Source organism: Cnephaeus nilssonii (assembly GCF_951640355.1).
Source record: "Cnephaeus nilssonii genome assembly, chromosome: 5".
NCBI lineage: Eukaryota > Metazoa > Chordata > Mammalia > Chiroptera > Vespertilionidae > Cnephaeus > Cnephaeus nilssonii.
Genome location: NC_137076.1, coordinates 58,226,750 through 58,239,911, shown reverse-complemented (window position 1 = coordinate 58,239,911; position 13,162 = coordinate 58,226,750). Strand labels below are relative to the sequence as shown.

Sequence of the window (13,162 nt, the reverse complement as noted above, 5' to 3'; positions counted from 1 at the left end):
CTATAGTCTGGATGTGAAAGAAAAGTAAAAAGCTGATAGCTGAAAAGGAATATAAAATGTCCTCTATTTGCTGTAGGAAGGAAGGAGAGAAGGAGTGAAGATAGTACGTAGGTTTGCACGTTTTATGTTTAAAGGCTAAAGGTCAAAGGAGTTTCCATTGGAGCACGTTGGTTTTCTGGTGAAGCTATAAGAAAGATTATCAGTTGATGGGGAAGGTGGAGAGTTTGAAAATTTGAGCTATCTGAAGAAGGTTTAAGAGTTATTGTAAGCATCCTATCTAATAAAAGAGTAATATGCAAATTGACCATCACTCCAACACACAAGATGGCTGCCCCCATGTGGACACAAGATGGCCACCACAAGATGGCCAGCAGGGGAGGGCAGTTGGGAGGGATCAGGCCAGCAGGGGAGGGCAGTTGTGGGCAATCAGGCCAGCAGGGAAGGGCAGTTGCAGGGGGAGGGGGGGAACCAGGCCTGTAAGGGAGGGCAGTTGGGGGCGATCAAACCTGCAGGGGAGGGCACTTAGGGGTGACCAGGCCGGCAGAGGAGGGAAGTTGGGGGTGACCGGGCCTGCTGGGAAGGGCAGTTGTGGGGGACCCAGGCCTGCAGGGGAGGGCAGTTAGGGGTGACCAGGCCTGCAGGGGAGGGCAGTTAGGGGTGACCAGGCCTGCAGGGGAGGGCAGTTAGGGGCAATCAGGCTGGCAGGGGAGCAGTTAGGCATCAATCAGGCTGGCAGGGGAGTGGTTAGGGGGTGATCAGGCTGGCAGGCAGAAGCGGTTACGGGCAATTCGGAAGGCAGGCAGGCGAGCAGTTGGGAGCCAGCAGTCCTGGATTGTGAGAGGGATGTCTGACTGCCCGTTTAGGCCTGATCCCGGTAGGATCGGGCCTAAACAGGCAGTTGGACATCCCTCGAGGGGTCCCAGATTGGAGATGGTGCAGGCTGGGCTGAGGGACACACCCTCCACCCCCCGTGCACTAATTTCGTGTACCAGGCCTCTAGTTATTCATAATAGCCAAAAAGTCAAAACAATTCAAATGTTAATCAACTGATAGTTGGATAAACAAAATGTGATATATCCACACAATGAAATATTCTTTAACACTAGAAATGCAGTACTGATACATGCCACAACATCAACAAACCTTGACAAAAAGTGAAAAAAACTAGTCTCAAAAGGTCACAAATTGTATGATTCCATTATGAAGTGATCAGAAGAGGCAAATCCCATAGAAACAGAAAGATCAGTGGTTGTCAGAGGCTGAGGGGGGTGGGAAAATGGGGAGTGACTGCAAATGGGAATGGGGTTTCTATTTGGGATAATGAAATATTCTAATATTAACTAGTGATGAAGATGAAGAATTTTGTAAATATACTAAAACCACGAAATTGTGCGCTTGAAAAATGTGAATTTTATGGTATGTGAATTAAATCTCAATAAAGCTGTTATTAAAAAAAAAAGTTACTGCAGAGAGTAGACTGTCTAGATAAAGTAGACTGTCCAGATATCTCCAAGGCTCCAATAATTTGTTTATTTTCTCATTCTAAATACATATTCACCCTAATGTTATATTTGTGATTGTATATTCTTTTTCTTTAAAAGGACTCCCCAAACCATATAAGCTCCAGAAAACCAAGATCTGCCCTTGCAGATAGCTGAGGATCTATTTGAAGACATTAAACATGAATATTTAGTGGATCACTCATCCTTTTGTATAATTTGCTCCAACATCACTTGGCTGCTGGGATGCAGAAGAACATAGAGTTGGGTTCATTCAGAGTTGGGGTTTTGTGAATTGGGAGCAGGTAGTAAAAATATGGACCATAAAATTTAAAGTGGAAAATGGGGAGAATAAAGAAAGAAGAGGTCTGATGGATCATGAGAAAATGGAGGTGTCAACAGGCTACAAAAGCTGTTGAGAAGAAAGATTACTTAGGAAGAACCTGAAAGATCAAGTTAGAAGATACATAAAGTGGGATGCTAGAGGTAAATGATAAAGGCCATGTGGGTGATTATTTGATGTGATTCGAAAGTCACTGGAGATAACAGCAATTTGCTCTAAGGAAATGTCTGAACTTTGAGATTATCTTCAAGGATCTGCACAATCTTTCCCTGGCCTGCCTCTGGAACCTCACCCTGTCACCCAGTGTCCCTCTCACTCGCCTGACTGCTGCCTTCATTCAGTACTTGGTTGCTCCTTCTGAGGAGACAGAAGAAAGCTAGGTAGGTAGGGGCGGGATCACGGGAAGGGAAAGTAAAAGCCAAGAACCCAACTAGGTGGGATTACTAAGACACCCCAACTAGGCAGGGAAGGAAAGGTGAGCACAAGAGACATGAACTTTAAAATGTATAGATCATGCTAAGACAGACAGCATGCAGATAACCAATCAGGAGCTAGCAAGGCTGTCTCCACCCGCTGAATTAAAAGGCTAGCGCTTCCTTTCGCCCTCCCTCTTCTCCCCCACACGCAATGGGTTCCTGATGTTTCTTCCGGGGGGGGGGGGGGGGGGGGGCGGAGGGGGCGTTGTCCACATAGGCCATGTGGACTTCCACACATGGACTAATAGACTTATTGGCTTGGATGCTGAACTACTCCTGACTGTAACATGAAAAGGAAGTTCTGGACACTGGGCTGCTCCTGGAAACCCAACTACACCTTTTCCAGGACTGGCTTCTCCCAATAAACTTCCGTTCGGCTGTTTTGGTCCGTGACTTCATTCGGACTCAACATCCCACATTTTGGGTTTCACTTCCAGCCTGAGGACTTGTATAGTTTCTCTTCTGTCTGAAATACTCTTCTCCACTAATTGGCCAGGCCAACTTCTACTCGTCCTGAGGATCTCAATGTAAGGTCTTTCCCAAAGGAAGTCTTTCCCAACCTGTCCATTCTCCTTCCAGGGGGTAGATCCTGTTATACACCCAAATAAGACTGTTTTCTTTCACATTACTTATTAACTGTATTGTGAAAGTTTTTCTCCCTATAATATCTGGGGTCTTCAGGGACTTGATCATACTAGGACATTCCATAAATATTTGTTGTATGAATGAAATTTAAGCGTGTGAAATCGCGTGAGACCCAGACCCACCGCTTAGGCGGGACCAAGAGCCCCTCCCGCCACCGTGGCGGAACCCATCAATGCACCTCCTGGTGACTGCTCCTTTGGTGGTTCTGGCGTTCCGGCGTTCTGGCCACTGGCTTTTTATAATGTAGATAGCTTTTTTAACCATACCTTTAAAAAAAATTTTTTTTATTATTGATTTCAGAAAGAAAGTGAGAGGGAGAGATAGAAACATCAATGATGAGAGAGAATCATTGATAGGCTGCCTCCTGCATGCCCCACACTGGGGATTGAGCCCGAAACCTGGGCATATGCCCTGACTGCAATCGAACCATGACCTCCAAGTTCATAGGTTGACACGCAACCACTGAGCCACACCGGCTGGGCACCAGCATCCTTTTACGGTATAAAGATATAAAATCTAAAATGGCATGTAATGTAAAAATAATGCATATTTCCTTTCTAAAATGCATACATAGAAACATACCTATTTTCAACCTCTCCTCAAGTTTTATTTGAGCTCTAGAAATACTAATCTAAAACAACAGTCAAATACTAATCTAAAACAACAGTCAAAGGGAAAACTTAAAGATTTCTTATATAGAAATGAGATGATTGAATCGCTTATTTGAAATATTAAAAAATATACTGGAACTTCCAAAAGCTAAACATATAAGATATATTATAATTTTTCATTAAAATGAATTTTATAACTGGAGTGAAAGAGTAGTAAATTTTTGAAAGTCAACAGTTAACTACCCAACGATGGACTAATCTTACTAATGCTAATTATAAATATTTTGACTCAGTATGCTGACACATTACTTATGGGATATGTAAAAAACAAATTTGATGACATATTTTCATTTGAACAACTTGTGGCAAATTTGTATTCACATCTTAGAAAGAATTGCTTTGTTTTATCAGCTACCATAAAAATTACCCTCCTTTTCTAAAAAGCCTTTACAACTAGCCCCCTTGCTTCTTCTTTCTTTTGCAGTCATCCTTGTGGTTATGCCTTTTATTCTTCCTCAAAACAAGTCTGCTTCTCCTCCCTTATATCTTTCAAATATCTGGCTAAATGCCTCTTCGAGGAATACTTCCCTCTTTTCTATCTGACCTAGTCCTACTTCTTAATCTTTCCATTTACTGTGTTTATTTCCCCAGGGCATATTTTTCACAATCTGTACTATGTAGACCTTATATTTGTTTACTATTCTATGTCACCATCGGAATGTTATCTCAGTTAGCGCAGGGACCTTTGTATGACACCACCCCCAGCAACTAATTTCTTGCTATAATTGTACATTTTCAAACTCAGAGGAACTCCTGGATATGAACGTGTTAATAAGAAAATGCCTAAGGTAATTGTTTCCAGAAATATCCATTTATTTCCTAATACTTTTAGCACCTTTATAGCGATTACCTTCTAAATTTTCTTTTAGGGCTTTGTCTTTCATAAGTACGTTTGAAAAGATATTTCTATTACAGGATCATGTTAAACCCAGGATCAGGTATCATAATTGTAAAACACACACAAGTAGGCACATAGAACATCCAGTAAGTTTCCCTTTTCTAGTCCAACATCTCAAGAGTCGATTTTAAACAAACACAGTCAAGTAGGAGAAACTGGGAACAAAGAGACAGTGTGAGGCTTTAAACTGTCCCAAAGATAAATTCAAATCAAACCCTTTGCCCCCCCCTTCCCCCCCGCCCCCGCCCCTATATCCTAAGCGTTCCCACCACACTGGCAGGGCTGCTCCGGGGACCATCCAACTGGAGCCCGGTGGTTCGCCCCTCCAGGCTGGTATCAATGGCGCTTATCCCCGCGCCCTGCCCTCCCGGTCCCTGCCCTTCGGTTTCCGGGGCAGTCTCCCTCCAGGCCGGTTTGCTTTGCAGGCTGTCAAGTGGAGAAAACTCCGCAAACTTCAGATCCCGTGCACAGTGCAGACTCCGAACAAACCCTATGCGCCCAGATGGCAAACCCGACAGAACCTTCTAACGTTCCTCACTCCACCAAGCGCCCAAGCCCTGGCCGCGATGCCCTCGCCTCGGCCTCGGCCGCCTTCCCCCGAGGAGCCGGCTGGGGGCTCAGCCGCCGCCGCCGCCCCGCGGCCGAGGACCCCGCTCCGGCTTTCCGAACTACAAATCCCAGGGTGCCTCGAGGACTCCGGCTCCCTCCCTCCCGCGCTCCCTCCTCCGCCAGTGGCCGCCTCCCCAGCCCTTGTTGTTTTGGCTGGAAGCGCTCGGGCGGAGTTTCAGAGAAAGTCTGGGCTGAAACAGGAGCCAGCCCGAACGTGGGAAGGGGAGGAGGAAAGGGAGGAAGAGGGAACCCGGAGGCCGGGAGAGGGAGGGATCGGGCCGGGGGCCGGGCGGCTCAGAACCTGCCGCGCGCCCCGGGTGGGGGAGGCGGCGCGGGAGGAGCGCGAGGGCGCGGGACAGTGGGACCCATCCCTGGAGCCGAGCAGCCGAGCGCCTCGTTCCTCCGCCGCTCCCCGCCCTCTGCCGCGGACCCGGGACCTGCCCTGTGCCCGCTGTCCACGGGACCCTCGCGGCTTCCCCTTTCCTCCCGGCTTCCCGGGTGTGCGGGGAAGTGACCCACCCTCCCCCGGGGAGGGGGGAGGAATAGGATCGCCCGGGGCGCACCCGAAACCGAGAGCGGGAGAGCCGGAGTGGGCGCCGCGCTGGGCATTGTGTGTGTGAGACAGTGTGTGTGAGAGTGTGTGTGTGTGAGAGTGTGTGTTTGCTTGTGCGCGTGCAGCGTAGAGTCCGTTTCGGAAAACGCTCTGGGGAGGTACGGTCTTTAGGGGGCGGAGCGCAGGGGGACCGAGGCCCCGGCTCGGCGCCGGGGCAGAGTCCCGCGGAGCCCGATCGCTTCTTAGGGCCGGCGGGACCGGGCGCCTGGCGGCGAGGCGGACGCCCTGAAGGGAGGCCGAAGTGCCCTGGACGGGCGGCGGCCCCTGCCCCGAGGTGTCGGCCTCGGTGGCACAGCCCGCTTCTGTTCACGTCCGCCGACCTGCGGAGAAGAGGCTCGGACGCGGAGCCGCGCCGCGAAGCCAGCCCACCCCGCCCACCCCGTCGGACTGGGGTGCAAAGCGGGGAGAGCGAGGTCCCCACCGCTGCTGCTCTGCCGGCAGGCGTCGGCTGCGTCCGGAGCGCGCCAGCCTGCCCCTCGGCTGCCCGGGCCGGAGCCCGAGGAGCGCGCACCATGAGCGGCGGCGAAGTGGTCTGCTCGGGATGGCTCCGCAAGTCGCCCCCGGAGAAAAAGTTGAAGCGTTATGTAAGTACGGCTCCAGGGGCTCCGGGGGCTCCGCGGGCTCCGGGGGCTCCGCGAGCCTGAGCGCCGGCACCTCTCCCGGGCCGGCTCGCCGGTGGCTGCAGCCGGCCGCGCGCGGGACTGGTTAGTCCCCATCTCTTTCCCCTCGGCCCCTTTGGGACCGATCTGCACACTCACGCCCAGACCTCCGCTTTGCTGGGTGTAACTTTTTTCGTCCAGAGTCCGGACGCCTGCTTTTGCGGGCCCCAGCGGCCCAGGAGAGGGCCCGGGATTTGCAGCTAAACGCCCGCTGGCTTTTATCGCTTCTTTTAGCAGGGCCGGGGACAAGAGCATTCTCCTTCCTTTCTGTTTGCATCCAATCCTCCCGGGGCTGCCGTGTACTAAATTCCCCGCAGTGGGAAAACCGCAGAGGTTGTATTAAGTCACCAGCTCTCTGGTCTGCACACCCTCTTGCTTTCTCCTGGTGTGGGTTCCGGGAAGAGGGCTGTGGACCTGGGAAGTTGGCAATTAGACAACAAGTATCTCAACTCTGCAAAAAGAGAAAGAATGAGAAGTTATTACGCGCCCTACCGTTTGCTTAGCAGGGTTCACATTTTCGCGGTTTGAATCCAGCGACTTGGGAGTTTGGCCCCAGAGCCTTGGCAGTTTGCTGCGAGAGGAAGGCGCTGGGGGGAGCCTGGCGGCTGGCGTTTGGGCGCCTGGGACACGCTGTCAAGCCCCGCAGGGAGGGGACAGCTGAGGCTCGGAAGGATTGCTGTGGTCTTTTCCCAGGCCACCGGAGTTGCTTAAGTGGTGTTTGTGTAATTGGTACAAGATGCCGATTATGTGTTAAACCGTTTTAACTGTTAGGAAAAATATTCCTTGAAAGAACCAACCTACTCTGGTGGTGGAAATTTGTGTCTTCTTCAGGGGTCTGGGATCTTATTCGCTCCTCCCTCATTGTTTCTTTGGTCGTTGCACACACCCCGCCCCCCTCACCCCCCCGCAAAGGAAAGGAATGGCACTTTTGCCCTGGCATATGGAGCAAAATTTTCCTAGTAAAATACATTTCAAAAGCAAAATTTACGCCCCCTTTAATACAAATGTACTACCAAGGGGCCAACACTTCTAAAGGAACGTGTTTCTTGTTGAAGGATATCTATACCCAAGTATCAGAATCAAGTTAATCCTTTTAGTAACTGCTTGCTTGCACAAAACGGAGTGAAGTGCAATACTTCCTAGTAGCTTCACTGACAACTGGCCCGTGAGTTTCTTACTCTCTGCCAGAATTTGTTCTAGACAAGTAATTCTCATTTAAGGACTTGATGCCACAAATCCTAAGAAAATTCTCCAGATATTTTTGAATCCTTCTAAATTCTGTCTCTTCACCTCACCTACCGCAGTTTGCCTTACTATCCTGGTAGAGATGCTAACTTTGTCCCCAAAATTTAAGAGAGGCAGTGAGTGTCCCCCACCCCCACCCCGGGCAAGAAGAGGGAGTCGAGAGATAAAGAGAAGTATTTGTTTTGAGAAGGCACATTTAGGAAACACCTACTCCAAAGTGGGTGGGTTCTTGGGGGAACTAACGAACCATACATTTGCTGAAATTGGTAGTGATAATAGAGGTTTGATGCATTCTTTCACATGGCTGGTCTATGGCTCTCTCAAAAGATGCTGTGCACTGGACTAGGCACCATAAGACTAGTGAACACAGTTAAAGCAAAGCCTGCCTTTTGGGCTTGCAATTGAATGTCATATAAACCAGGAAGAAAATCATCCAAAAAGAGTGACTTCACAGGAACCCCCCCAAAAAAGGAAAGTCCAAAATTTTTAAAAGTTAATTATTTCATTTGATCATTCCAACAGTTCTATGAGGTAGCTTTATTTCTGTGTTACAGATAAGAAAACAGTCTACATGACTAGAAGGTGCCAGAGGCAGAATTTGAACCTGGTTCTGCCCGACTGATTGGTTAATTCAGACTAGACCATCTCTAAAGGTCCTTTCAGATGATAATTTTCTAGGAGTCCATATGAATATGAGCTCAGAATGCAATGAAAAGGTGGAGTGTGGCTTAGGCGAGCCTTGCTGAAGGAACAAGACCCTTCAAGTGGCTTTCCGAGTCTAGGGGGAGATGAGACAAAGTATAGTGAGCAGACCATGCAGAGTGAATTTGACTGTGTGCCCAAGCTGAGCACTGTTGTTTTTTTAATAGATGTTTGGATGAAAAAGCTCAGTGTAGTGTGAAACCCTGGGAATACTTTAGAAACAGTGGGCTCCCTAAATTGTGATTTCAACAGGGAGAACAATCTGCCTAACAGCTGGAGGGAGGCTGAGTTTTTCTTGCCTGGTGGAATATTAGTGTTTTTGTGTGTTTTTTTTTAACATAGTTTTAATGATTTCTGAGAGGAAGGGAGAGGGAGAGAGAGAGAGAGAAATATCAATGATGACAGAGAATCATTGATCGGCTGCCTCCTGCACGCCCCCTACTGGGGATCGAGTCTGAAACCTGAACCCTGGCATGTGCCCTTGATCGGAATCAAACCTGGGACCCCTCAGTCCACAGGCTGATGCTCTATCCACTGAGCCAAACCGGCTGGGCTATTAGTGTTTCTTTACACACTAGTGAAGTACATGGAGATGGCCCAGGAAGACAGTGGGCAGGCTGGCTGTCAGAATCGAGGGGTCCAAGAGGGTGACTAGGGTGTTACAAGTTAAAATGAAGCTTGTGTGTGTATTTTAGCTGTCATGTTGGTTGCCCAGAATATTTTGAAAATCTCAGATTATTGATCTTTTGGCTTTGGTATCCAGTTTAGATTGCTTTTGCTAAAGTAGCTTTGATCCTCAAAGATATAGGCATGCATTTATGCATTTCCTATGCTTGTTTTCTTTTCATTGGAAATCTTTGTTTTCTGGATAGAAGGAAACTTTGTTGGTCACCGAACAGGCAAACAGTTGCTTAATAATTTTATTTTTTTTTACTCCTCAGCCAATGATATGTTTATTGATTTTGAGAGAGAAAGAGAGATGTGAGAGAGAAACACGATTGATTGCTGGGATTGAACCCACAACCTAGGTATGTGCCCTGACCTGGAATCAAACCTGCAACCTTTTGGTGTCCTGAACAAAGCTCCAACCAACTGAGCTACCCAGCTGGGGCTTGATAATGGTTTTGAATGAATGGATTTGCTGCGAAAAGATACTTGGATGCATGGTACTTGTTAAATAGGACTTCAGGGAGTTAGAGTTTGAGCATTGATTCTTTTGGGAAACGTTTGGCCCATGGGACTTTGACAGTTGTCTTGTTGTTTATAGTATTTATAGGGTAGTCCCAACATTAAGATGATCCGAAAGAGCTAATAAGTGACAGTTTTATCTTTAAAGTCATCTCAAGTTATGGCCCCAATGCATTCCATTTACAACTTCATTTTATGTTCACTGTTGACACTCAAGCAGTATTATTTTTGCATGCTGGTGTGTTCATCTGATAAGGAAGCTTTTTTTAAAAATTTCCTAAACTAAGTGAAAGTGGCATAAAAGAAAGTGAGTGAAAGCCTGGAGTCCTTAGTGGATTCCTTAGCCTTTTGTCTCTTTGTAACCTTTTCTATCTTTATTTGAAAAAGGGTAAGAATCTCTTATATGTGTTTTATTCTCTCTGAATTTTTTAAAGTCTACTAAGATGGAGGTGAAATTTTACATGCTTTTTTTTTTTTTCAGTTTTGCTGCTACTATGTTGTTTTTGTCCTTCGTTATATATTAAACAGCTGCTTTTTCACTTTTAAGGACCTGACTGGAATCATATACAGATCACCACCACTAAGGGATACAGAAAACAAACTCTTGGTAGTATGCATTCAACAGATATGCTCAGATTTTTAAAGAGTTATTTAAAGACAAATCAGCCATTTGCCTGGCTGGTGTAGTTCAGTGGTTAAGCATGGACCCATGAACCAGGAGGTCATAGTTTGATTCCCAGTCAGGGCATATGCCTGGGTGATGGGCTCGATCCCCAGTAGGTGGTGTGCAGGAGGCAGCTGATCCAGGATTCCCTCTCATCATTGATATTTCTATCTCTCCCTCTCCCTTTCCCTCTGAAATCAATAAAAATGTATTTTTTAAAAAAAAAGTAATAAATAAAATAAAGACAAATCAGCCACTTGAAATAATGGTGGACTTTTCATCAGAACTTGAAATTTTAGCTGAGATAAAACCTAAGTCTGGAAACAAAGGACTGATTCACGCCAGCTGGCTATCACCATCTCTCTGCAGGAGGAGCTGCCCTCTGGCCTGCCTGAAGCCTGGACACCAAGTTTGGGCTCCTCCATGGCCCAGCTGTCAGCATTGGGCAGGTGTGCAGTCTCAGCAGGAGAACCTGCTTCTGAGGCCTGGACAAGGTGGCCTGTTAGCTGCCAGCCAGCCTGGGAGCAAGAACTCAGCCAGTTCTCGGGTATATAATCTGCACTGAGCTTGGCTTCTGCTGCTCTTCAGCTGTCATTTAAGAGGATGGTTCTTGTCTGGCCTTCCAGAACACATATCCCCCCCCCCCCCCCTACCCACCCGCTCCCGTACTGGAAATGGGCCTAGAAACAGAAATAGCCTCTTCCTCTGGGTGGGCACCTGACGTCTTGCACGGAGAGGGGCGTGGGCAGCCAGAGCAGCAGCATCTCCTTGGTTCAAGGACAACCTGGGGTCTGTGCTCAGCATTAAGTCTCTGTCAGGTCGTGTCACTACAACAGAGATGTCTGGAAGCTCTTCCTGCCCCTTTTGGCAACTAACAGAAGCAATCAGTGGATGCTGGAACTTTTGCTTACAGTGAATGAGTAACAAAATTATTCTGTTGAAGAAAATTTTTTTTTCTTGCAATCCCCATGTTAGTAAACATCCCATTAAAATTCCAAATGGGTTTTTTTGTTTTTGTTTTTACCTTTTCCATTGTGGCCTGAACATTGTTTCTATTAACAAAGATCAACAACTACCAATTGCATTAAGCCTTTATGATAGTTAATGATAGCTAATTCTTTCATTGTGCCTGGGCTTAACGATGAGTACAAAACTCCATGTGAAATTGGCTGAGTTCCTAAATCTGCTTGTCTTTTGCGATTCAAAATTACCATTAGGAAGGTATATCTGTTTGGAAGGTAGTTTTAGAGTTCTGCTGTGCTAAAAAATTGTTTTTAAATTTTTTAAAAAAGGTCCTCTTTGAACAAAACATAATATGTCAAGAGACTAGGATAATCTGGCTGACAGCTGAATTGGTTCTTTCAGTGTTTTGTTATTATAAGTCTGCTTTAAAAATCTGAAGGTAATATAATAACAAAGCACTTTTTAAGGCTAAATAAAATTCCGCCTTTTGGAGTCAACATGAGAAATATAGATGAAGTCTTGACAGTTTGCAGATTGAGGGATTTTAAGAGGTGATAGATGCAAAATATTAAGTGCCAGCATTCTGATTTTCTTACAGGTACTAATACAGGAGAAAGGAGGCAACGGGTAGACTTTATTTTCAACGGTTTTGGGTAAATTGTGCTACCGTGTAAGAAACCCCGGACTGAGTGTCAGGACCCAGAATTTGACTTGACTTTGCCACTGCCCAGGTGATCTTTTGCCCCATCGAATCCTCAGTTTCCTTTTCTATAAAATGCGGAGGGGTGGGTAATAGATCTACGTTCTAAACTCTTGCAGGTTTTACATTCATCCTGTCAGACATTTCCTTGGGAGATAGAGGCAAATGAGGAGCTTCTCAATAGGCCTTTTGGGGAAATAAGTATTATTTATTGTTTCCTTTTAAATAGTTTAGTGACTCTATTGGGAACTGCTCAAGCAGAGGTTCTTTGGGGACTCTGGGTGTTTTGCTTAATAGAAATGCAGGCTCACTGAGCACCAGGCAGGCAGTTTCTGTGCCGGGTGCTGAGCACCAGGTAAGCGCAACAAATCTCTGTGGACTGAATAAGTAAATGAACAGGTATTTCTGGAGCTTTTGCACTGTGCCATGCGGGGAATACAATGGAGGGAAAGGCCCACGCCCTGCCCTTAAGGAGTTTCTAATCTATTTGTGAAGACAAACTGTAATTAATGCACGTACATATAAATGGTTTTATAAGACATGTTATAAGGCCATATATGATTAACCGCCAAATGAAATGATACAGATAATAATTGCTTAACAGTTCAGACTGAGGGGGTAGGGGGTGGGAGGCTGCCAGGGAAACTTCAGAAATGAATTTCAGGCTCGGTTCTTGGGAGAATTGAGATACTGCTGGTAGAAATAGCAAAGTCATAAGGGAAGTCTGATTTTCAAGGAAGAGCGAAGAATTTGTGTTGAGATCAGATACGCTCATGAGGAGAATGGCTTCAAACACCTCAGGTTCAGACACGGAGTCTGGATGGGGCTGTACTTGGGGTTCCAGAAGTTTCTGTTTCTGCTGTGACCTAATGCTCCTGATGGGATCCGGACCGCTAGTGAATTTTACGTCTCAGACTAGAAACAAACAAAGCGCCGTGTTTGGTCACCTGAACTCATTAACATTCCAAGGGACATGTGTTAGTGAAGATTTCTTTATGTCTGTTTTGAGCTAAATAATTCATTCTGGCAAGCGTTTAGCTTGCAACAGAGAGGGAGCATGTTCTGGTGGGAGGGAGAATAAAAGAGCCTTTGATTCATTTGCTTCTGAGTTCCAGCAGGAGGGCCAGCGCCCGCCTTGGGCTAGCCTCTTAGTTTGGACTTTGGAAGCCATCTTAGCCCAGCTGTGGGAGTGCCAGCTAGCGCTGGAGGGAAGAGAATAACCCCATTGGATCACATTAAACCCCCAGCTGACTGTTGATGGAGGGGTTTCTCTCATTTCACATTCCT

At 46.8% G+C, this 13,162-nt stretch overlaps 1 protein-coding gene across 1 annotated transcript in view; it reads left to right on the top strand.

The window, feature by feature from the left end:
- The first annotated feature begins 5,433 nt into the window (after nt 1–5,433).
- GAB1 (GRB2 associated binding protein 1) overlaps nt 5,434–13,162 on the top strand; it is a 112,955-nt gene continuing 105,226 nt past the window's right edge. Inside the window, 1 exon segment of the mRNA XM_079772077.1 lies at nt 5,434–6,338. Within this exon segment, the coding sequence (XP_079628203.1) occupies nt 6,267–6,338 (72 nt within the window). The 5' untranslated portion in view covers nt 5,434–6,266.